The 24,065-nt window shown below is 36.1% G+C and overlaps 1 protein-coding gene across 1 annotated transcript in view; it reads right to left on the bottom strand.

Annotated features, from left to right (window-relative positions):
• Window positions 1-8,058: 8,058 nt before the first annotated feature.
• Window positions 8,059-24,065, bottom strand: part of CUNH9orf135 (chromosome unknown C9orf135 homolog) — a 77,033-nt gene continuing 61,026 nt past the window's right edge. Inside the window, exons 4-5 of the mRNA XM_010605881.1 lie at window positions 23,321-23,378; window positions 8,059-8,623 (exon numbers count right to left, since the gene is read on the bottom strand). Of these exons, the coding sequence (XP_010604183.1) occupies window positions 8,441-8,623; window positions 23,321-23,378 (241 nt within the window). The 3' untranslated portion in view covers window positions 8,059-8,440. The remainder of the gene's footprint in view (window positions 8,624-23,320; window positions 23,379-24,065) is intronic.

Here is a 24,065-nt window from a genome sequence, read left to right as displayed (position 1 = left end):
TTTGCGGAACCAGGGATCAAACTCAGGACCTTGCACTTGCTAGGCAGTTGAGGTGCCACTGAGCTACATCTCAGCCCCTAATGTAGCAGAAAATGGACTCAGATACTTAACTTCTATATTTTCTCAGGTCTAGATATAATTGATATCAATTAAGCTATCATAAACAAAATATGAATTAAAAATTATAGTTTTGCCTAGAAGATGAGAATTGGTGCTCAACACTAATTTTTTTACTTTTACTTATAGCTTTTTTGTGTAGCTAATTCTTGGTTGCAATGGTATTGTAAATAGGTATATCAAAGGTAAAACAAATATAAATGTCATCCCACATTTCATTTTGTTTTTTTATTGAGTTTCTTAAATAGTTGTTTTATTTCATTGGTTCAGCTGCCATGTATCCTCAGTTTGTGATAGGAGAGTGGCTTATTGAATGATATGGAGAGTCTGCTTTCACAAAATTACACAAAAATGACAAAATTCTATCCCTTATTCATAAATATTTTTCAAACTTATAAAACAAATAACTTCAGAGAACTTATAAAATGATTTCATTTTCTAAAATTAGTGATTTCAGTTGAAGAGGGCCTAAGACTAACATAATGGCTTAAGTTATACCACTGTGTCAGTCAATTTTCTCATTGCTGAGATAAAATACCAACACCCAAAGTTGAAAAAAAAAAGGTTTATTTAACTCACAATCTGTGGAGGTTTCAGTCCATACTCAACTGGCTCCAACACAGGGTGACATGCAGAGGGGCATCAAAAAGGATAAACAGGGCTGCGGATTTAGCTCAGTGGTTCTGCCACCTGCCTCACAAGTGCAAGGACCTGAGTTTGATCCCTGGTAACAAAGACAAAAAAGGACAAATAGTCCATAGCAAAGCAGGGCAGGCAGAATGCAGTAAGAAGCAGCAACAGATGCAGAAAGCAGCAACAGGTCTGTTTCTCCCTTTATCCCATCCAGGCTATATGCCTTTTAATTGGTACTGCCCATATCATGTCACAGCTTCAATATTAGACCACTCTGAAATTTCTTCTGCCAGATTAGTAAATCCACTGCACTTAAGCTCAGTATTAGGCAAATTCTCTGGACAAGGGCAAAATGAAGACAAATTCTCTGCCAAAGCATAACATACATGATCTGGAGTCTAAACACCAATGAAGTCTTTTTTCCTAACTGAAACCTGCTGAGCCTGGTTTTTACCATCAGGATTCTGGTTTTCTGAGCTCTGACCAGAATCTCCCATCAAGCACAGCTTAAAGCATTCCAGGGATGCTTCTTCCACTGGCTTCTCAAAACCTTTCCAAACTCTTCCTGCAAGACAGTTCCAATGACTAAAGAATAAGGTACAGTCAAAGCAAAAACCCCACTCAAGAATAAGGTACAGTCAAAGCAACAACCCCACTCTTGGTACTGAAGTCTGTCTTCAGTAAATCCCCTCAGTCACACCCAAGACTATGCTGATCCAATTTAGTTGAGCATTTCTTACTCAAGTTGACAGAATCAGTTAACCATCACAACCACTTTAAATATTTATTCCCAGACGTACAATTCATTATCTTGTATTATAGAGGATTTCAGTCAGACTGATGGATACTCTGGTAAACTCAGGCTTACTATACAGGATGTAAAATTTTCTCAGGCCCATTCTCCCAACTTCATCCTTTTCATAAGATTACCACTGAAGCTTTGGTAAGACAAGTATGCTAGTATCTGAATCTCTTTAACCAAGGCCATTCTGTTCACATGGACTGCAGTTTTTTTTATCAGTTACCCAAGAATTCACTCATGCCAGCATAGGATTATGAAAGGCATCTGTCCATTAATTCCTTCTGCATTTCTGAGCGCCAACTATGTGTTTGACACCATGGCCTGGAGATGAGTAGACATGATCCCTGCACTCTCAGAACTCATTGAAGGGTTGAAGGGAGGGCAGGGGAATGGAGAAAAAATTAAGAACTAAGATATATAAAGGAACAAATTCTTAATTAAGAATGTCATCATATTGTATACCCAAAATGTACCGATAAAATTTTTAAAAAAGAACTCCTGAAATAGAGAAATGCTAAAAGCACAGATAATGGAAACTAATTATGGACTTGAAGGGGGAACTTGGGAACATTTCAGAGGGGCAGAATATTTTTCAAAATACTGTAGTAAAAAATTGGTTACTATTCTGTTTTGGTCCTCTTTGGATCTGTAAAAGGATCTAAAATGTTAGGTTTTTAACACTTTAATTCTCCTTCATAAAAACAATGGTTGATAAATGTCATGGAAACACAAGCCTTTCACATGAACATGACATCAGGCAAGATATGGTCTGACCACATGAAAGTGTAGAGCTGGTTTTCGGTTGGGAGAATTCAAGTGGGCCATGAATTATGTGGCCATTTAACAAACTGACGACAAGGCAAGGCACCAGAGAGTCACAGGTTTTATGAACAGTATCTCCTTTACTACTGAGAATTGAATCATACTTGTCTCAACAGTGAGTATATGAAAAGAGTACTGGGTTTGTTTCCACAGGATCTTGGCTCTAATTCTAACATATCATTTCAGCAACTGGAGGCTTAAATGCCAAATAGAAGTAATAAAAATCATACACACATACACAAATACATTGAGTTATGATATTATAAGACTAGCATATATTGGTTACAGTTGTGCTCAGAATAAGCTACCCCAAAATACGGCATCATGCCATACTGAGTATTTCAAGGAATTAGATAAAACTGCAGGAGCAAGAAGGTTTCTTTGCCCTTCTTCTTTGAAGCAGGTGATCAAGAATTGCCTGCTCTTTCCCTAAGGCAGGTCATAAGATGCTCCTGTGTAAAGTATCTACCTTACACTCAGGGGAAATGAGCCTCCTTCTTATTTCTGAACATAAAGAATTGAGCAAACGGGTTTGTTTCTTTCCAGTCTATCCCATACCTCTTCATCCACTTCTACTTCTCTATAACTATCCACTTCTTCATCAAACTCAGTGCTACAAGTACACAGGATTAACTGTTCCTTTGGGTCTTCTTTTCCTATAAAGACTCCATGTCACATAAAACTCATTAAAAAATTGGTATACTTTTCTCCCATTAAAATGTCCTTTGTCATTTTGATTTTCAGATCCATCCAGCGATCCTAATAGTGTCAAGGAGGAGCTTTCCTCTCTTACAGCCCTTGGTTCTGTTAACTGACTTTACATCTTTAAATTCTGCACTCTGGCCCCTGACCTTCCCCATGAAATTCAAGTCTGGCTCCTCAAGGAGGTAACTGTTGCCTTTCCCAACTTCTGTACTGGACGATTTGCTTTGAGGATCTGCTTTGATAACTCAGTTCCAATGAGATAGAATTTTAAAGACATAAGAAACAGAGATAAGTCAATAGTCATATGGGGATTTCCCCCTTTTCCTTTAGACGCTACTGCACACTATTTCCTGCTTTCTGCCTAAGGAGAAACTCTTTAACTTCTCCATCTGCCCAGGAGTGAAAGGATTTACTTTGTCTTTGAACTGGACCCTAAAAGTTCTGCTGCAAACCAAAGCTAAGCTCCACATGTACCACTAATGATAGGAGCAAGGTCAATGGTCCTGATGTGACATAAAAGTTCCAGATTATGTCACCAATTTAAGATAAATGGAGATGTCACCTCTGTTTTCTGAAATATTACACAGAAGGAAGCATAATTTTCATACAAAGAGCAATTTCTCATCCAGCATGTGCAAAAAGTACAGCGGTAGACTGCAAACAAAAAAAAAAGTGGATGTAAATTGTCCCTCCTTCTGTATATACTCTCTTTGTAGAGCCCTCCCTCATTGACTTAGGCTGGCCCCAGGCTTTATCCAGGCTTTAGTAGATGTGACATAAGCAGATGTTTGAAAATCTTTTACCCACAGAGGCATCTCTAACCACTGCTCTTAGGAACTGTGTCACCACTATTGTGACAAGACTTGCCTCCTCTACTTCATGATGAATAACATATAACCAGGGAGGGAATCCTTCACACTCCCTGACTTTGAGCCAACTGCCAACCATGAGTAACCTATCCAACATACCCAAAGAACAAATCAGTTATTCTAAATCAGTATGTTTCCAGGTAGTGAGAGAAAGCTAACTGAAAAATTACAAATCCTATTTTCTGATTACAACATATAAGACCCTCAAGTTATGAATGGTCCAACATGCAAACAACTTTTGACCCTCAAGTTATGACTGATCCAACATACAAACAACTTTGGCTAATTAGATTGATGGAAGATTCATCTACCTCATGTTATCTATAGCGTATACCCAGGTAAATGTCCAAATCTCAGCTGAACTGACTTACAATAAACTTGAGTTATAGCCCTCGGGAACGGATTGAGTTCGTAAGTCAAAGGTCCACAGTATATTATACATTTTATGTATGCAAATATAGGCCAGGAATGGTAGCATATGCTTATAATCTCAGAACTCAGGTGACTGAGTCAGAAGGATTCTGAGTTAGAGGCCAGTCTGAGCTACATAGTAAATTCAAACCAGTCTGGAATACTGTCTCAAAAATAAATAAATAAATAAATAAAGCATATATGTCTTCTGGAAATGCACATACAGAGTTAACATCAACTTCTTAAATATTCACAGCTTCTTTACTTCATTTTCTAAAAGTAGAAAAAAAATTCATCTTATACTGATATCATGATACTTCCCAATATTCTGTCATAGGAAATATTTGTAACTTTTTTTTCGGATCAAATGGTCTGGATTTCTTTAGATTATCAAAGGATTTCTTTCGATAATGAAAGGATTATCATAAGCACAACAGGCTAAGATTTGCTGTTCAGTGCGGACAATTTAGCAGTGGGAAGAGTGAAAAATGAGATGAACTTGATTCCTGGAGAATCAAGTCTGAAGTTACTAACAAATGGAAAGTACAACTATGTGATTAAAAACTAAAGAATGAGCCAGGTGTGGTGGCTCACACCTGTAATCCCAGCACTTGGGAGGCTAAGGCAGGAGGATCACTGTGAGTTCAAGACCGGCCTGGGCTACATAGTGAGTTCCAGTTCAGTCTCAGCTACATAGTGAGACCCTGTCTCAAAAAACCAAAAAAAAAAAAAAAAAGAATGCATTCACCCAGCATTTTATGAATGCTCTCAATATTCTTTTATTCAGCTATTGCATCATCCTTATCATTACCAAAGTCACTGACTAAATGCACACATACCATCAACTCCCACATGATAGCTCTTACTCTGAGATCTTCCAGGACTCTGTTTCCAACTGTTGCTTTGAAACAAAAATTCAAATATTGGATTCACATTGCTTTTTAAGCCTAAGTAAAAATCATTTTTCCAGACTGTGTTCTACTTTTTTGAAAATCATTATAAAAGGTTATCTTAAAAGATAAAGAACACAATTAAATAGAGGCAAGGGATGTAACTAAAGACCTCACTAAAGAAGATATAAATGTGGCAAATAAACACATAAAAAATACCCCATATCATCAGTCATTATGGAAATACAAATCAAAACCACAAGACACCAAATCATGCCCACTAAGATATCTGTAATCAAAACCATGGAAAATAATTCTTAGGTAGAATTCTGTGAAGTATAGGTATTCACTAGTCAGGAAGCAGTGAGATCCCTCCCTACAAAGGACTTTCTCCAATTGCTTTAGTTACTTTCTGGTTCCTGTGACAAAATACCCAACACCCACAAGTTAAAAGAGGAAAGGTTTATTTAACTGATAGTTTACAGAGAGAAGTTGGCTGGTTCCATGGCAGGGCAGCACACCAGAAGGGAAGAGTTCATGGCATGGCAGGCAGGGAGCAGAGCAACTTCTTCATTCTTTCCCTATTAGGGAAAATATAGACTATTGACTGTTGCCAGCCACGTGCAAGGTGGATTTTCCCTTTTCAGTAAGTCCATCATCCACACCCAGAACTATACTAAGCTAAACAGTAGACTAATCCAGTATCACACACCCATCATCCAGTCACTTCCAAAAGCCTCACCTGTGAAAACATGAGATATATCCCATAACATCAATGGTCAAATCTAAGTTCTGGTTTTTGTTTGAAATGATCTTTGTTACTGGTGATATGAACCATTAAAATACTTAACCAAAGAAATCAATATTAATACAGAATTCTTTTACCTCAAAGATAGAGCTATCAAGTCAAGTATGGTGGTGCACACCTGTGCTCTGAGAGGCTGAGGCAGGAGAATTGCAAGTTTTAGCCCAGCCTGGGAATTTAGCAAGCCCCTGTCACAAAATTAAAAAAAAAAAAAATTTAAAGGGATGGGAATGCAGCTCATTGTGAAATGTAGCTGAATTCAATCCCTAGTTCTAAAAGAGAGTAGTAATAATAATCTAGGTTTCAAAGTAATGTATAGTTTATTAGATCCTGAAATTTATACATTCAGCCACTAAAAGCAACTAAACTGGAGGCATGGGCAACCCCCTACTGTAATTTTCACTTCAGTGAATCACTTTCCTTGACTTGCTTACATACAATTGCCCTTATTTCATTCTTTCACTAACCCAAACCAAAACCAATTTCTAAGTTGATTCTTAGTAGCAGACCTAGCTAGGTAGGTCACCTATACAAAGTGCAATGTCAGTCACTGAAGCACTACAGAATGTCTGCTAAAGTAGGTGAATTTTATTTTCTAGGTACCATGCATAGTTCAAAGGTAATGATGTGGCCATTAAAACATTTTGCCCATGAAAATAAATTATCAAAAGATAAATAGCACTCAGAATTGAAGTATTTGCATACTTCAAAGTACACTTCACCCTAGATATGTTAATAGATATTACAGATGGCTGAACTTGAATTGTAGTGTGTGGAAGGAAAGGTAATTCTAGTTAAATATCCACTAGAATAGCATATATATAAAGAATTAACATTATATAGACTGTATAGATATATATTTTAACACACATAATATACATGCTTCTGTATATATAACGTATATATTGTATGTATATCCAGACACTCTCTAATGCAGTAAGAAATTATAGTAAAATTCTGCTGGTGAATACTTACCTGTCATACCACATTTTAAAATTAATTATCATTTCTCACCTCATAAAGCTTACAGTCTTTCCCATATCTTATCGATCAAAACTTGGAAGCAGTGCTTAATTAGCATTTGTCATGAAGTACTATTTTATGAAATAATTTTTAAAGAAAAACAATGAGAGCACATGAAGCCCAGGTTGATTAAACAATTGAACTCATCCTGAAAGGAAATAAAAATTCTAATACATCTCAAAGATCAACCAGAATCTACTATTTTTATAATCTTGAGCAACTGCTATGGAGAAGATTATGTCTTCCCCACATTTATATGTTGGAATTTTAACCCCCAATGTGACGTTTTTAGGAGGTAATTAAGGTTAACTGTGGTCATAAGGGTGGAGAACTAATCTAAGAGTGTCGTAGCCTTAGAAAAAGAGGTAGAGAAAGAGATCTTCCTGTTCTACCCTTCTCTGACAATAAGGTGACAAAGCCAATCACCAGAAATAGAGCCCTTGCCGGAAACTAAAACATAGTTAGAAAGGAGGAATAAATTCTAGTGTTCTTTCTATAGCACAGTAGGGTAAATACAATTATAACTACCTATTCTAAGCCTGCCAGAAATTTGATCTTGGATTTTTTCAACCTCCAAAACTGTGGAAAAATACATTTCTGGTTTTAAGCTACCAAGTCTATGGCATTTGTTACGGTAGCCCCTGGTGACCAACATAACAACTTGCTTCAATTTCTGTGAGCTGCTGTTTGCTCTCCTGGAAAACGAGAGGTAAGTCAGAAAAGGTATTATGACAACCTCCAAATCTAATACTGGATGACTGGATTTCCCATCAAACCCCTAAAGTTTCACTAAAATTTCATTGTCTGCCTCCCTGCTATCCCACCGACTCAAAAGAATTTATCTGGAATAAGAAATACAGAATAAATACAGTGCAATGAGAGCCCACAGAAAATTAAAAATCTATAAATAGATACCCCAAATCTCTCTCTCTTTTCTCTCCCCTCTCCCATGCCTTTTCCTCTCTTCCTCCTTTTTTATCTCCCCTCTTCCTTCTCTCCTTTCTCTCTCTTTCTTCCCTCCTCTTTCTCTTGTATACTTCTATTGAAATATCATAGGGGTAAAACATAAATAAGTACAATTACTACATGTGAGTCAAATTTTTTAAAAGGAAAAATATTTCTTTAAATAGAATTTAAATTGCTTCGCTTTTTAAAAATTAGCCACATGCCAAGCAATCATAAGCCTGACTGCTAAATAACAAATTTTAGAAAACACCTGGGTAGTTTATGAAAATAAAAATATAAACACTGGTCTAGAACGTAAGATTCTGAGTTTAAAGGAACCTACTTTCATTGCATTTATTAATACAGGAAATCATTAACACCCATTATTCTTGCATTACAGAATGATTCTTGTATTATTTTAAATGGGGACAATGGGACCACCAGTCAATGCATAGAGTTTTTGTTTCACATCTGAATTAGCATAAATCCCACTCTCATCATGCCAAGTGTTTATGCCAAATCTTTTGGAACCATCTAGATCTGTGAACTGAGAACGGCACTTTCTGTGGACTATTGAGTAATCGTCTTGACAGGCATAACCCTAGAGGGAGAAAAAAAAGAAATAACATCTGATGACTAAAATATGTAAAAAGATATGTTTCAAAAGTTGATCATAATATTTCTGTGATCAAAGGCAGATTTTCAAGAATTGATTAATTTGGTTTTTCAGTAAATGCCTCGATGAAAAAAGTAGCCACTGCATTTATAAGTATTTCAACTCCTGAAAGAAGAATCTAACTCACGGCTGTTTTATTTATTAAACTAAAAAGATAAACTGCTACACATGTAAAAGCTTTTCCTATATGCAAAAGACACAGCATAAAAAGCAATTTAAATTTTATGATCATCTAAATAAGACCAAAATAATTACAACTTAACTACCATTCAACATCCTTTTCTGGTTGTTAACATAGAGTCATTCCAAAGAACGATATATTGAGTTACATCTTTAATAAGTGGTACCAAGTCAGACTTACCAAAACAATGGAAAATGCCAAGCTCTATGATTCATTCCTATGAGACATTTACTTCAACAAAATCCAGTAGAGTTTAAGATGTTTATACTTAAAGCCATTTCATGAAAGCTTCATTGTAATAAAAACAAGACATTATCATTGACCATTTCCCAAAGAAAACATTGATTCTTTCAGATTATACTAGGGGTGATGGAAGACATGGAACATAAAGCCTTCTAACTGATTATCTAATTTCTGCTTAAATTGGTTCTACTTTTAAAGCACTATGCCAATACTGAAATTAGATCACCAAAGCTATAAAATGATGAAAGAACATCAAAGTAGTTTCAATCTTAGATTGGTTTTGTCAAAAATAATTGAAAAATTTAACCATATGTTCAACCATAATAGTGTTCATTTGTCTATTGAGTGACTATTATGGGTTGGTCACAGTACTTTAGGGCTTATGTCTTTTAATCCATACCTGGACTCTGAGGTATGAAATTTTACCCCTATTTTTCACATAAGAAAAGATAATTTGCCTAAAAGCTCAGAAGGAGAGAATTTAAAGAAAACCAATAATAAGTGACTAAGCTAGGATGATGAATTAGATTGGTCTGGCTGAAAGTCATTTTCTCTCCAGAAATTTTTTATAATTAGGAGATGAAAAGAAATATGGACTATATAATCATAAAGCTAAATAATGTTCATGCCACTATTTTATATAGTTTGGACTTTGCTTTTGGCTATTTCTTTGGTCTTTGTGGTAGGTTGGTTGATTTGGTTGGTTGGCCAGGTAGTTGGTCAGTCAGGCAGAGATTTGAGGCCTGAGACTGTGGCTTAGTATAGTGCTTGCCTTGCATACCCAAGGCCAATCCTCAGCACTGGCAAAACTAAAAATAAGACTTGAGTATCACTGGCCCAAACTGAGGAAGAAGGCGGCGTTTCCTCATTCTCTTTCCTACTGGGGTCAAACTAAAGAGAATTTCTACTGTAAGTTCAATTGTGTCCCTTTAGTATCTCCTAGGCAGACAGGAAAATATATTTTTATGACTTGAGTGATAAGAAAAAATGTTTTAGGAAAACAATTCTGGCAGCAGAAGTACTAAATACTAGAAGTGGAAAAGACTGGATCCAAGAACTGTGATTATAATTGGATTCAATAATTCAAATCAATTTATAAAGGGATAAAAATGTGGCTTACATATACAGTGAAAAATTATTTGATTCCAGGAGAAATAAAATACCAATAATGTGCTGCCATGTGGATGAATCTTGTAAACAGTTTGCTAAGAGAAAGAAGCTAAAACAAAAAGACCACATGATTTTGTATATAAAAATCTAAAGCAGGCAAATACACAGAGACAAGAAAGAGGACTAGTACTTACCAGGAAATAAAAGGTTGGGGGAAGAATAAGACTATTAATGGGACTGGCGTTTCATTTTGGGGTGATGAAACTGATTATGATGATGTTTGAAAACCCTGTATATATTTAAAAACCAGATAATCATACACTATAAAAGGGGTGGATTTTATGGTAGGAGGAATTATATCGCAGTAAGGCTGTTATTTTTAAAAAATGAATACCCTGAGGGGGGCAATTCTGGAGTCAGAAACACTAGTGAAGAGACTGACTGCTGCCTGCTGACACAAATTACACTGAGTGCTTCCTATTATTGGTGGTGTATCAGTAAACCATCTCTACTTTTATCCCATAAAAAGGTAGGTATTAAAATGATTTGAAAACTTTGCTATAAACAAACAAACAAAAAAGCTAATATGTAACGTTTGCCAATCTCTGTGGCATAAATACTCCCCTTCAAGTTATCAGAGTAAAGTCTGGGAACACTGAGTTAGGAAAACAAGAAGTTAATCAACTGGTGCAAACAGTTAACACTCCCCTTGATCCACTTTTCCCATTTCTTTCTTTTCTTTTTTTTTTTTTTTTTTTTTTTTGGTACCAGTGAACACTTTTCCCATTTCTTAATGTACAGTTTCCAGACAGTTTGAGTAGGAGTGAACCCAGTGCCAGGCCTAGGGACAGAGTCTAATTAGCCTAAGAAAATTGGCATCATCTCAGAAATACTAATGGGTTCAGGATTAGGCATGGGGCTTGACTCTGTTCAAACAGATTAAATCCCAGGACTTTTGTTCAATAGTTTATGTGAAAGAATTCTTTTTCCCACAATTAGCTGTAAATGAGGAAGCATCAACCCTAGGTTGCTATTGCCAGCCCTCCTACAACTACTATAGCATGAAATCAACAGCTTAAAAGGCAGAAGAGAATCAGAAAGAAACATGCGACGCCATATTAATTCTTTCTTGTTTGATGTTTGAAATCATGTGAGCCAGTGAATCGCTATTTTTGCTTGATTCAATCAGAGCTGGGTTTTGTGCAACTTCCTAGATATCCTAACATGTACCAGAATATGGTAAGTGAAGCAATATGGGAAGACTAAGCAACTCCAAATCAGAGCAAGGAAATGAGTGAAGACCAAGAGAGTAGGGCATATATAAAAAGTAAGAGTACAGGAGAACAGCTACTTTGTGATGAAGCAGACAGCCAGGAATCGGAAGGATGCAAATATGGAATAGGTAAACAGAAAGAAGAACAAAGCAGTAGGACTCTGGAGGATATAATTCATCATAAGGAAGCAGAGCAAGTATGCTTTCCAGGATTGAATTAAAAGAACATAAAATAGAATATTTAAAAAGCAGAGTGCAATAAGAATAATCTTACAGAAACTTAATACTGACTGCAGCTCATACCCAGGGCCAAGATGGGATATTGAGAGCTCAGGAAAAGCAAGTAACGTGGTATATCACCAATAAAAGAGGGAAATTTTGAATATTAATAATATGTTTTCCTCCTTTCAGTGTACATAACCACTCACTTGCCCAAGAAGAAAACTAAATTTGTTTCAGGAAAAATGCCAACCAAAGAGAAAAGTAGTATCAGCTTCTAACATGCAAAATAGGATTTTTTTTTTCCTAGCAAGATGATAGCCTTGTAATTCAACTAACAATCTTGAGGACTTTAGAATATCAGTGATTAAGGATCAGAACATGGAATTCTAAAAGTGTGTAGAGAAAATTCCTTAGCACTGAAGGCTGAGGTAAGAGTTAGAGACAGAAGAACAATTGGAAGGAGTCTACATAGGGAATCAAAGAAGTAAAGAAAAGCAGAACAGCAGAAAGAGGCAATATATTTTCCTATTTTTCCATTCTTCTTTAATCAAGCAAAGTCTCTTCATCTGGGACAGAGAGTAGTGCATTAGGTAAATAAGAATAATGGCAGAAAGACAGAGGGAGTCTCCTAGCCCCATTCCTGTTAAGGACTCTTGAAATGCATCACCATTCAAGTTTCCCTTTCAGTTTCTTGGAATAGTAAGGCAGAAGGAGCCTCTAAGATTCATCTGTACTGAGCCACTTTCAGTGTCCTGTGTCATAGATACATTCGAGAAGCACTGCAAGTCTGCAGAAAGAGGTACTAATAGGGGCTCCAGAGCTGAACCCTGGAACTGGGACTGAAGGGGTCACATAGGCTTCTGTGGGGTGTAGAGTAGGGCAGTGGAAAAGAGTTTGAGTAATCCCAGGCATGCCTTCTGACAAGCCCAGAGAGAGAGACTGCTAATTACAACATCCACACGTTAGTCACTAACGACAGCAAGGAAAAGAACACCAGGAAGACCACAGCATCACTCTAGATACAGGGACAGGCTGAAAACATATGTAAAACTGTTCTTCCTCCTCTGGCACTGAGATGCCAAGTTACATCCCTCTATTGATAAGCTGGGTGTCATCTAAGAAAGAGTTGTCATTACTTTTGCTGTATAATAAACCACCTACATATAGTAGTATGAAACAACAGCCATTTACTTATGTCTCCAGATTCTTTGGGTCAGGAATTTGGACAGAGTACAGTAAAGACAGCACCTCTATGCTCTAACAATGTCCAGAGTCTTTCTAGGAAGACTTGAAAGTTGGGACTGACTAGATGGAGGCTGAAGGCTTCTCTTATTCCACCTACACATTGTGTGGGATGTCTGCTGGCATCTCAGCTGGGCTGTTGGCTGGAACAATTATACAGCTCCTCCCTGTGCATTCACTTGGACTTCCTCACAACATGGCGACTAAATTCTGAGGATGAGCACTCCACAAAGTAAGGCAAGAAGAAGATACAAATATTTATATAATATTCATAATTATATCTAATATTTCTATTTCTATTTATATTATAAATATATGTTTATGTACATATATGTATATATTCATGTATATACATATATAATATGTGTATTTTAATATCTAACCTCAAAAGTCACATGGCATCACATGCAGCAGGTACAGATTGCTCAGATTCTAAGGTAGGTAACAGATTCTTCCTCCCAGTGGGAAGAATTTCAGAATCACATTTTTAAGAGATGTGGGATAGGAGCAATCATTTTTGAAAAATACTTTTTTTTTCTTTTTTCTTCCTCTTTTCAGGGAGAAAAGTAGGAAATGTCAGGACCCCAAGATCACCCCTAGGTCTGATGATTTTCTAGGTTGTATTTACATAGTTGTACCCATGAATATGATATAGCAAAAGAATACAAAGCAAAATCAACAAGAAAAATAGCCTGAAATCCAGAGGAAACCAAGTGCAAAACCCTGAAAGTCCTCTCACAGTGGAGTCACACAAGATGATGTAATTCCCCCCAGCAATGAGTTGTGACATGCTTTTTACCAGGGAAGCTCATTAGGGATTCAAGGTCCAAGGTTTTCATCGGAACTGGTCACATAGGCATCCTCTGCCCAGGATGTGCCAAAATTTCAGGCTCCCAGATGGAAAACAGTTGTTTGGCATAACCTATATTGTTACAAACAGTGTAGGCACAGTGAACTATTTTAATCAGGGAATTTCTAGCCTAAAAACCAATTTTCTAGATGCCAGCCAAGGGCCAACCTTGCGATCAGGCTTTTGAAAAGACTTAGCTCTTTACAGTGTATAGGGGATGGAAGATGATCTCTGAGAAAGCAAGAGTATTTTCAAGAGAGATTAATCACTTCTTATAGGAACTATTTAAAGTATGCAATCAAAAGAAGCTTTAACTGGATGGCAGTGATAGTGTTTTCTCATCAGTGGTGGGCTTGGGGAAAAAAGGCCATTTATCTGTTAGATACACTTTCTTTGCATACTTGAGGTGAATACAATTGCTAAATGTTCGCTACCCTAACATAAGTTAAATTTTTGCTTAACATTTCTCTAGTGTCAGTGGAAAGAAGTGTTTAGAAATTGTGTATAGAGACACCGTGAATTACTACACATTGTTGGGTGGCCTACTGTTTAGTGCTACCCAAACTCCGATTTCTGCCTACATTTACTTAAGCAAGGACAAGCATTTGCAAGCTCTTTCAGAGCCTTGAGGTAGCTGGGAGAGTTATAACACCACTAAAAAGAATAAGAAAGACATGGAGGTGTGGTGGACGTCTTCTATGGGAGAAATGATGAGTCATATTTTAGACATTTTTAAGTTGATATGGCATCAGTACAAAATGTTTATTTGGAAGGTGGTGCTATGGGACAGATGGCTTGGAGTGAAGTCAGTGCCCCATGCACAGCAGTGATCACTGTCAGGGAAAAAATAGCTATAAAGAACATTCCCAGGACCATAGATGACATTTGCATATGGACTGTGGATTACATAATTGTACTCTATCAGTTTTTCTGAGGTTGAAAATTGTACCATAGCTGTGTAGTCCAAGAATTACACACTGATCTATTTAGGGTGACAGGGCATGGTTCTCCAGCCCACTCTCATATGGTAAACAACTGGTGACTCTATTAAAATATTATCTGGCACCTCCTTGTACAACTCTTCAAACTTTCTAGCTAAGTTTAAAATTATGTAACAATAAAAAGTTGCGCTCCCAAAATGATGGTTGGTGTAGAGTCATAGGAGTAGATGAACTGTCTCAGATTGTGTAAAATGGGAGGAGCAGGGTTCTGGGAACCAAATGTTGAGGACAGCCATGGCTGAGTCCATAAAGAAGCCCGAAGGACAGAGGAGAAGTAAGAGACAGTGTTACAAAGTGACACATCCTGAAGAGGGAGGGAGGTTGAAGAATGCAGTGATAGCCAAAAGTGCTAACTTCCAAAGAAGCTGACAGAGAGCAAGACCGGACAAAACACAACAGTGTAAACTAATCTCCAGTCACCTTTCAGTGTGCACTTTCAGAAGAGGGTTGCGCTAGTTCCATAAATCATGCTGATGAAAAGTGGAAACCTACATGAGAGCAAAAGAGGCCCTGCAGAAATAGGAGTCACTGAAGTTGCAGCATGAAAATCAGTGCAGGGGAAAGCTCGCTATAGGAAAGCTGGTTTGGAAAGCTTTTGTCTTCCTCTCCTTTTTCTTTAACTGATCATAACAAGACAGGATGTTACAGAAGGTCCTGTGGGTGAGTGGGTTTCCCAGTCAACCTTCCTCCATTATGAAGGACGAACAGAATGATTTTATCACTTACATCAGTAAAACGTATCAGTGAATCTTTAAGAGATGGGCTCCTAGATGCCCACAGCACCTCAGTTCCCACTGCCCCTTAAGCGCTATATTCTTATTCTAAGCAAGCACCATTATATCCTGCATTTTTCTGTTTTCAAAATAAAATTACATGCTATTTCTCAGTCAATTGTATACCCAGTTCTTAGCCAATATTTTCCTAGTCTTCTGGCAGGCTTTTTCTTGCTTCCACTTATTCCTATCTAATTTTATTCTCCTTTATTAGGACTTTTTTTATTTTTGATACCTTTACTTTTCAAGATCATTTTCAGTTTTCAGCCTGCCCCCTGGAACATCAATAACTCTGCCTAATTTAGTATTATATGATAATTTGCAAGCATAGTCTCAATTCCTCCATCTAGCTCATCCATTAAAAAATGCATAATGGCTTGTTTCCTGGCCAAATCAGTCACTGTGAACGAACCCTGTGTCCACCATTTAAGACAGCTATTAGCCACCTGGCGTCAATACAGTGAAGAACCTCCTTCCCCAGTATGCCTGCAAGAATGTTCATTTTGTGTATGTCACTTACTTTTTAAAAGGAATTTGAAGTAGCAAGCTTATTTATGTCAATGTCATATTGGATGAAATCAAAGTAGATACAAAAATACATTACTGTGAGATTTTCTTTCATTATTTTCAGATACATCATGTACAAAGATGCTACCACTTATATTCAGTTGACTTCCCCAATAAAGTTGTCTTCTTTTTTTTTACTTTGTTGTGGTACTTTTTGGTACCGGGGATTGAACTTAGAACCTTGTGAGGCAGGCATGGTGCCACTGAGCTACATTCCAGGCCCTAAAGTTGTCTTCTAAGCACACACACAGAGTGGTGTGGGAGGAAAAGAAAATTCCCCTGTGGCCAAATCTTCCTTGTCTACCCTGAGGATCACTGGACAACAGATCTGTTCACTTACTTCCTTCACAAAAATGCAAGTGATTCTAATTACACTGCAAACATAAGAGTAATTGGCAGATGTATAAATAATAAATATGTTGCTAGCAAGATATATTTTGTTATATACTTAAGAAACATTTAATTTATTTTTTTATAAAATTTTATCAAGGAAAAAGCATTTGTAATAAATAGAAGCATTCAACCACAGGAAATCAGTTTTGTAAAGTGTAAAAAAATTTGGGCTGTGTCATAAATACAAATATCTACATCATAAATGAATCTGGTCAACATATTAAGGTTGTAGTACACCAAAAATATGGAGAAACATGTCATAAAATTAGCTGACTCTTCAAAATTAACATGACACAAATTTTAGCTACAGCCAGCAACAAAAATAGCCACACTCTATTAAACAGTAGCTACTGACACTTTTTTCTTTTAATGCACAAATTGATTAGTCTTATTATTTCAATAATATAAAAATAACATTTTTCTTATTATTTTGTCTATATTTTGGGAGGAAATTTGCTTCAGCTACTGACTTATTTACAATGGTACAACCTAAGGGTTATGTATAAATTTGAGGTCTAGGGTTCTCAACTCTTAAAACCACTTTTTTCTCTTTACAAAAGCCAAATATGTTCACTATAAAAATTAAACATATTCAAAAAGAAGAAAGTAGACTTTCTCATAATCCCAAATTCCCTGAAGTAGAAATGAGCTTTGTGACCTAGCCCAGAAATAAAAGGTGAATTGTGGTTACTTAATTTGAGAAGGCAATTTAAGACAGAGTTAAAGTGTCAGGAGAAACAGGGTGTCTTTCTACAGAAAGGATGCCCACTAAAAATACCTAAGAATCTGATTTTCCTGAGAATTGAGACTACACAATTTCTGCACTGTTGGTGAAACATGAGATGAACAGGGAGTTAAAATATTTATTTCCTAATTTTCAAGCAGAATTGAATTAAATATCTGTCAAGGTCTTTAAAAAAAGATTACATGGACATAAAATAAATGTTTTTCAATAGAACAAGATCAATGATAGAGTCAAATCAAATTAAATAGAAGAATTAGACAGTCAATTTTATAGTAAAGATCATCTTTCTGTATCATTCAGGATGCTTTAGAGAAACAAAACCAGCATGAAGCAGAGGAAAAAGGGACAGAAGGAGGGAGGAAGGGAGGAAAAGGAGAGAGATTTTAAGGAGCTGGTTCATATGATTATATGATTGTGGGGCTGGCAGGCCTTACAACCACAGGGCATGCTAGAAGGCTGGAAATAGGCAATATTTCTATGCTAGAGTCTTGAGACAGAACCCCTTCTCCAGAAAACCTGTTTTTTGCTCTTCAATCTGTCAACTGACTGAATGAAGTCCAGCCACACTATCGAGGATAATCTCCTTTACTTAAAGTAAATTGACTATGAATGTGAGTTACATTTACAAAACACCTTCATGGCAACATCTAGACCAGTATTTGACTAAATAACTGGGCACCATAGCCTAGCAAGGTTGAAATTAACCATTATGCTGTCCAACCCACTCATCTTCAGGTAAGAAGACCAAGGCCTTCAATGGAACTGACATTTGTACAAACAAAGAAACTGAAGATGTGCTATCTAGATTCAGAATTAGAGCCACTATATTTATTTGCTATATCATTATGGGTATTTAACCTCTCTGATATACACATTCCCCAATATTCTAAAAAACGTGGTTTCTCGGGGTAATTTTGAGGGTTAAGTAAGCTAACACATGTAAAATAACTAGGCCACTGCACAGAACATGGTAGACAATAACTGTTATTGTACTGTGTGCTCTCTCCCTTTATTTCTTCTGTCTTCCCTCTCTCTCCCCCTTTCCTGTTTTTCTTTCCTGTTCTCCTCCTCTCCATCCCTTCCATCCTCCCTCCCTTCTACTCATTTAACAACCACACATTACACCCTGTAAGGAAAACCCTATTGTACTCCAGTCAAATGGGGAAGTCCATGGAATCCATATAAAAATACATAGACACCATCAGCAGATCCACAAGGTTGAAACAAAGGCCTAGGAAATGTGCTAGCAGAAGGGCAAGATTCAACGCCAAAATTATTTACCTATCAAGATACAAAGCCATCCCTACTTGTATACATACAAGGTCAGAATGCATATGTACAATTTGTATTGAGGTCTTTCAGGAAGAATACTTAGGTTCCAGAAGGCCACCACCTCCTTCTGAAACAGAGGGCTGTTTCCAGGAGCAGCATTATGGAACACTTTGATGTGGATTACAAGACAGCTGGTAAAAACCACATGGCCCCTTCCCTCTTCCCTAATTCCACCCCATGCCACTATCTCATTTGCAAATTCTGAAATTCTCACTCACTTTATTTCAATATATAGAAAGATAAACAAGCATACTCAGCAAATGGCAGATTTTTTTTGTTAGTAGATAATCAATCAGGACACTAACAGGAAAAAAGAAAATTAAACAGTGGATATGTTCAGATCCAAAATAAATAAAAGTAGAACTGAAATAAAAGTTATGAAGAAAATCATAGTGCCTGGACTATTACCTAGCTAAATTTCAGCCTTACTTTCCCAGGTTAAAATGTGTTTTTAAAAACCACATTTTATTCTATATGCACGGCTTATGAGTGACTATTCTGAGTCAGATTTACACTGCATCCATTTGGAATGCATGCTAACTTTAAAACATAATTATCTATTAAAAATCCCCTTAGCTTTCAACCTCTGAATGAATGAGGTTCTTCAAGTTTTTGGTTAAAAACACTCATATGCTTGGAAAGACCACTGAAAAGACAGCTGTATTTATAAAAGCAAAATGGTACTTCCCATTTAATACTGACCAAATGGTAGATGTGAGGCTGCCAAGAGCCACTGACCTTCAGGTACTCCTGAAGTTTACTGAGGGCTTGGTCATCTCACCCAAAGTCTCTCTCCCCTTCCTCAGTCCTGCTTCCTTATAGGTGAATTTCTGACACCCACACTTTGTGTCTAGCCCACACTCTGTTTTACCATTCCTTCACTGTCAAGTCAATGGATCTGTACTCATTCCACTAGTTTCTCCAGAACCGTCCTACTTCTGAAATAATAAATTCCAGTACACCCCTTTGAGCATGACCTCTTCACCTCCTAGCTCTCACTCACTCTCTTCCCTACCTTCATTTTGTCCTCTTTTAAATCAAGATTTTCATTCCTTTCACCCTTCAACTTCCTGAGTTTGCTAGTCCCTAATTATTTTTCTTATACATCCTCAGTGTGTTCAGTCAACTCGCCATCATTATCCTCAGCTCACTTGCCTCTTCTCCTAAAAACTCACATGCCCAACAGCCAATCTTAGATAAATCCTCTAATGTACCTTCTTTGCAATTTGTTGTTTGGTTCTTTGGAAATAGAGGAGCTTTTGACAGAAAGTGTCTTTAACTGAAATGGAGATGAGCTGCAATAAATATTCAGCCTGAGAAGTGGAATTCAGAAGTAGCCTGCAGTTCTTCTCTATTTCCTTCCCTTGGAAACGACTTCATAGCTTCCTAATCCTTTCCTTGCCTATGTTTAGAGATATGGAGTGGTAACCCACATTCTACTTACTTCCTATAATTCTGTTCATTTTATACAAATATGAATTAGGCAAATATATGAGATACTAATATAAAAATTAATGAAATTTCAACTCATGAACATTTGAAATAATATAAATCCAAATGCTTAAAGTAGAATGCATAATGAAAGTAACTTATCCTAAGGCTGCATAGTAAAGTACCTAGCAGGTCAACATATATTCTCCTTACTCTGTCAGTATTTGTGAGTTGCATATTTTTGTACATGCATGGCAAATTCACTATCAGAATTCAATCATTATTCTGCTGGTTTTTAACTATCCAGTGTTATTATGATTTTTGCATGCTGCAACAATTTAACACAAGCATTGTTATTAGAAGCAGTGCTGAAAATATGCCTCAAAACCAGTTACTCTGGCATGGGAGGTAGAAGTGAATGAGCAAAACCCTGTAATAAATTCAAACAACTGTTGTGGCATGCTGTGCAATTCATACAAAAACCAGCAATGACAGAAATATTAGAAAGAATTTTGAAAATATAAAAATCATGACTATAGAGCACAATAGCTAAAGATTTATGTACCCTGAGAATATGTATGACATTCTTTATTTTTTGTCTTTTCTTTATTTGTGTGGAAAGCATAAATTTTACCATCTTAACCAGTTTTTAAATGTACAGTACAACATGTTAACTATATGTATTTTGTAGTTTTTATATGTTTGCAATCTATAATAGTGACATTCATCTTGGGAATCGGTACTTATACATATTACATCTTAATCATTTTTACATTCTTCACATTCATTATATTTAGTCCTTTGAATTTGTGAGTTTTTAATTAGGTGTGTCACAACTTTCTTTTGGTCAAAGATAGTCAAATCCTAAGTAAATACGAAATGCATTTTTAAATAATAAACAATAATGCTTGTTGTATTGGAAAATTCTAAAAAGTATAATTGCAGAAAATTACCTAGAATCTCTACATTCAATGGGTAACTTAACTAGCATTTTTATTATAGCTTCTCCAGATTCAAAACTTTCTGTTTTCACATAATTTAGATAAATATATACATAATTTTGTATCTTGTTATTCTTTTAACCTTCAATTAAGATTTATATGACACTAACCATTATATATGGACATTTAAAAAGCTGTATAAAATTTTATGATATGATTATCACATTTAACATCATTACATTATCACAATTAACATTCCTACAACTAAAAATTTAGGTACTTTACAACTTTCGCCATTATAAGTAATTCAGTAACTAGAATATTTGGACACAAATTTCACTCCTAGTTTGAGCTGCTTTTCATTGGAAAATTTTCCTAGAAGAATTATTAGGTCAAATAGCATCTTAATATATATCATCAAATTCCATTCCAAGAAGATTAAAAGAATTTGCAACTGGCCCAGCAGCAAATAGAAGTACCCATCTCACTCCATCTTCATCTCACTATTATAAATTTCTGAAAGTATTTCCAACATTAACAAGAAAACAATCTTATTATTTTAACTCACATCTTTCATTGCTTGCAAATTGGTCTTTTGTCTATATTTATTAGTCAATTACATTTCCTACCTTGTAAATTGCCTATGAGTGTTCTTTGCTCATTTCTCTAGGGTGTTTAATATTCTTTCTGCAGGTAAGCATGAATTTTGTATGTTTTAAGTATACCAATCTGTAAGCTGTTATGTTTGTTCCATGGCTTAATGTTAGTATATAACATATAATAAAGGTGATGTCATGAATCTTTTGCTTGCACCTTTTTAAAATTTTTATTCTAATCTACATGCACTTTTAAATTATTCTCAGAATATTAAATTTGGATAGAAAACAAAACCTAAAAGGGTTTTGGCTATAATTATATTATATTGATAACTTCAAATTATAATTAGTTTTCCATTCTCCTAAAGTGGTAACCATTCCTTTTTAGTGAAGATTTCTGCCTCAATTACTTTTTGGTTTTTTTAAACAAACAATAGCTTCAGCATCTTCTTGTATTCTCTTATGAGTGGCAGTCATATGGCAATTGCAGTTACAGGCGAGGCTTAACCAAGTTGGAAATCCATGATGGCTTCCTTGCTCATAAATCAAGCACCTCAGCAATTTTCCCCATGGCATCTCTCTTAACAGTGTAGCCTGGATTTTTCACATGGTTGCTCAGGGTTTCAAGAGGAAGAAGGAATCCTCTTAATTAAGGTGAGGCTTACATCTGGCAGAGAGTCACTTCTGCCACACTCTATTGATGATACCACTGACCTGATAGACTCAGGAACAGTCCCTTCTCATCGAGGAAGTAACCTGTGCACACAGGAAGGTCCACCATTTGGGGAGATAAATTATCACATATTTTTTGTTTTATTGATTTTAGCAAAATTTCCCTTATAAAAATATTTTAAGCTGGCATTGCTATGATTTGTATGGGTTTTTTCTTTTACAGTTTTGTAACTGGTTAGTGTTGATATGAAGGAATGCCATTATTTTATTCATTTTAATATCTTGGTTCTCCTGAGTAATCACACATCTAATGATAAAATGATTTCTTCTCTCATTTATTAATACTTAAATCTCTTATTTCTATGCCATGTCCATTTACTGGTAAGACTTTTAATTTTTTTTTTTTTTTTTTTTTGTACCTAGGAACAAACTTAGGACCTTGTGCTTATGAGGCAGGCAAGGTGCCACTAAGCTACATCACCAAAACCACTAGTAAGTCTTCTAAAGTAAGGCTAATAGGAATAGCTTTGTTTTATTTCTCTTGCATAATTCTTTTTTTGTTCTTATTGGTTGTTTGTTTTGGTAATGCTGGTTATCAAACCCATGGCCTCACACATTCTAAGAAATATGTAGAGTTTGTTGCATAATTCTCAAAGTACAAATATATTCATATTATAAACTGTACTTTTAAAAATCAACATACACATTCCCTGTAGGTAAACTAAGACACTTACCTGTATTTGTCCATATAATACAAACGAACAGACAGGTAGGTTCTTCCAGACAGATTAGGTTTTAAGTGAAGGGTAATAAGCAAGATGAGGAAAAAAGTGACTGGTGTTTGGACACTGCAGTATTTTCCCCTCACAATCTATAAATTTCCAAAATTAAATAATAATATTCTATTGATGTTCACAAACAGCTAATATGTATAAATATAAAACATCATATATCTCAGCAATTTCTCTTTTTTTCCCAAGATTGAATTGAAACTGAATATAATAAGTCATTTTTAAATACATAGATATTAGAATATGTTCTTATACTCACACGTGGCTGATAATTACAGGGTGCAGCATAATCTTCTGGGTATGTTGTCAAATCATACCTAAAAGAGATAAGTCAATATTTGAGAAAAAAATGACTCCAAGAAGAAAGATATTTTTAAATTTTTAGTGATATATACTTGATAGGAAATAATACTGCTGGAAGGACTGGTCCTAGGAAAATGTTTAAAACCCACAACTGTCCCAGGATGTTTATGGTTTTACCCACCACGATCAGGCACCACTTCTTCAAATTACTTCCAGGTCAGCACTACTTACTACTACTACTCTGCACAAATGATTTCTGTGGCTACCTAGTTCCAAGCCCCTGAACTCAGGTGCTTTGCATTGCACCAATCCTTTCTACTACCCTCCCTTGACTCTAAACTTTTGACCCCATCTCTCCACTTCTCTGCTGGGTTATAGCTGAAGAGATAATGGAAAACAGCTGGGTAGGCTGAGATCATGAAGCATCCCCAGCCATCACCCCTTTAAACCTCCAGAAATGCTGCATTAAACCCTACACAAGTGTACAAGCCTAGCCAAACTCAAAGGGAAACCCTGAGGCTTTAAAAATGAAAAGGACATGTGTTACAATGGGAAACCATAAAAGCTGATGCCTCAAGCCTAGAAGTGGAGTTGTAATTGCAAGTCAAGGGCAACAGAAATAGCCTTAGGTTCACATGAGCCAAAGAGCTAAAGTTCAACTTACAATGAATTTTTTTTTTTTTTTTTTTTTTTTTTTTTTT

This window comes from Fukomys damarensis, unplaced genomic scaffold, assembly GCF_012274545.1.
Source record: "Fukomys damarensis isolate Sample0158 unplaced genomic scaffold, DMR_v1.0_HiC HiC_scaffold_31, whole genome shotgun sequence".
In the NCBI taxonomy this organism is placed as follows: domain Eukaryota; kingdom Metazoa; phylum Chordata; class Mammalia; order Rodentia; family Bathyergidae; genus Fukomys; species Fukomys damarensis.
The sequence above is the reverse complement of the archived record's forward strand: the minus strand, read 5'-3'. Positions and strand labels throughout refer to the sequence as shown.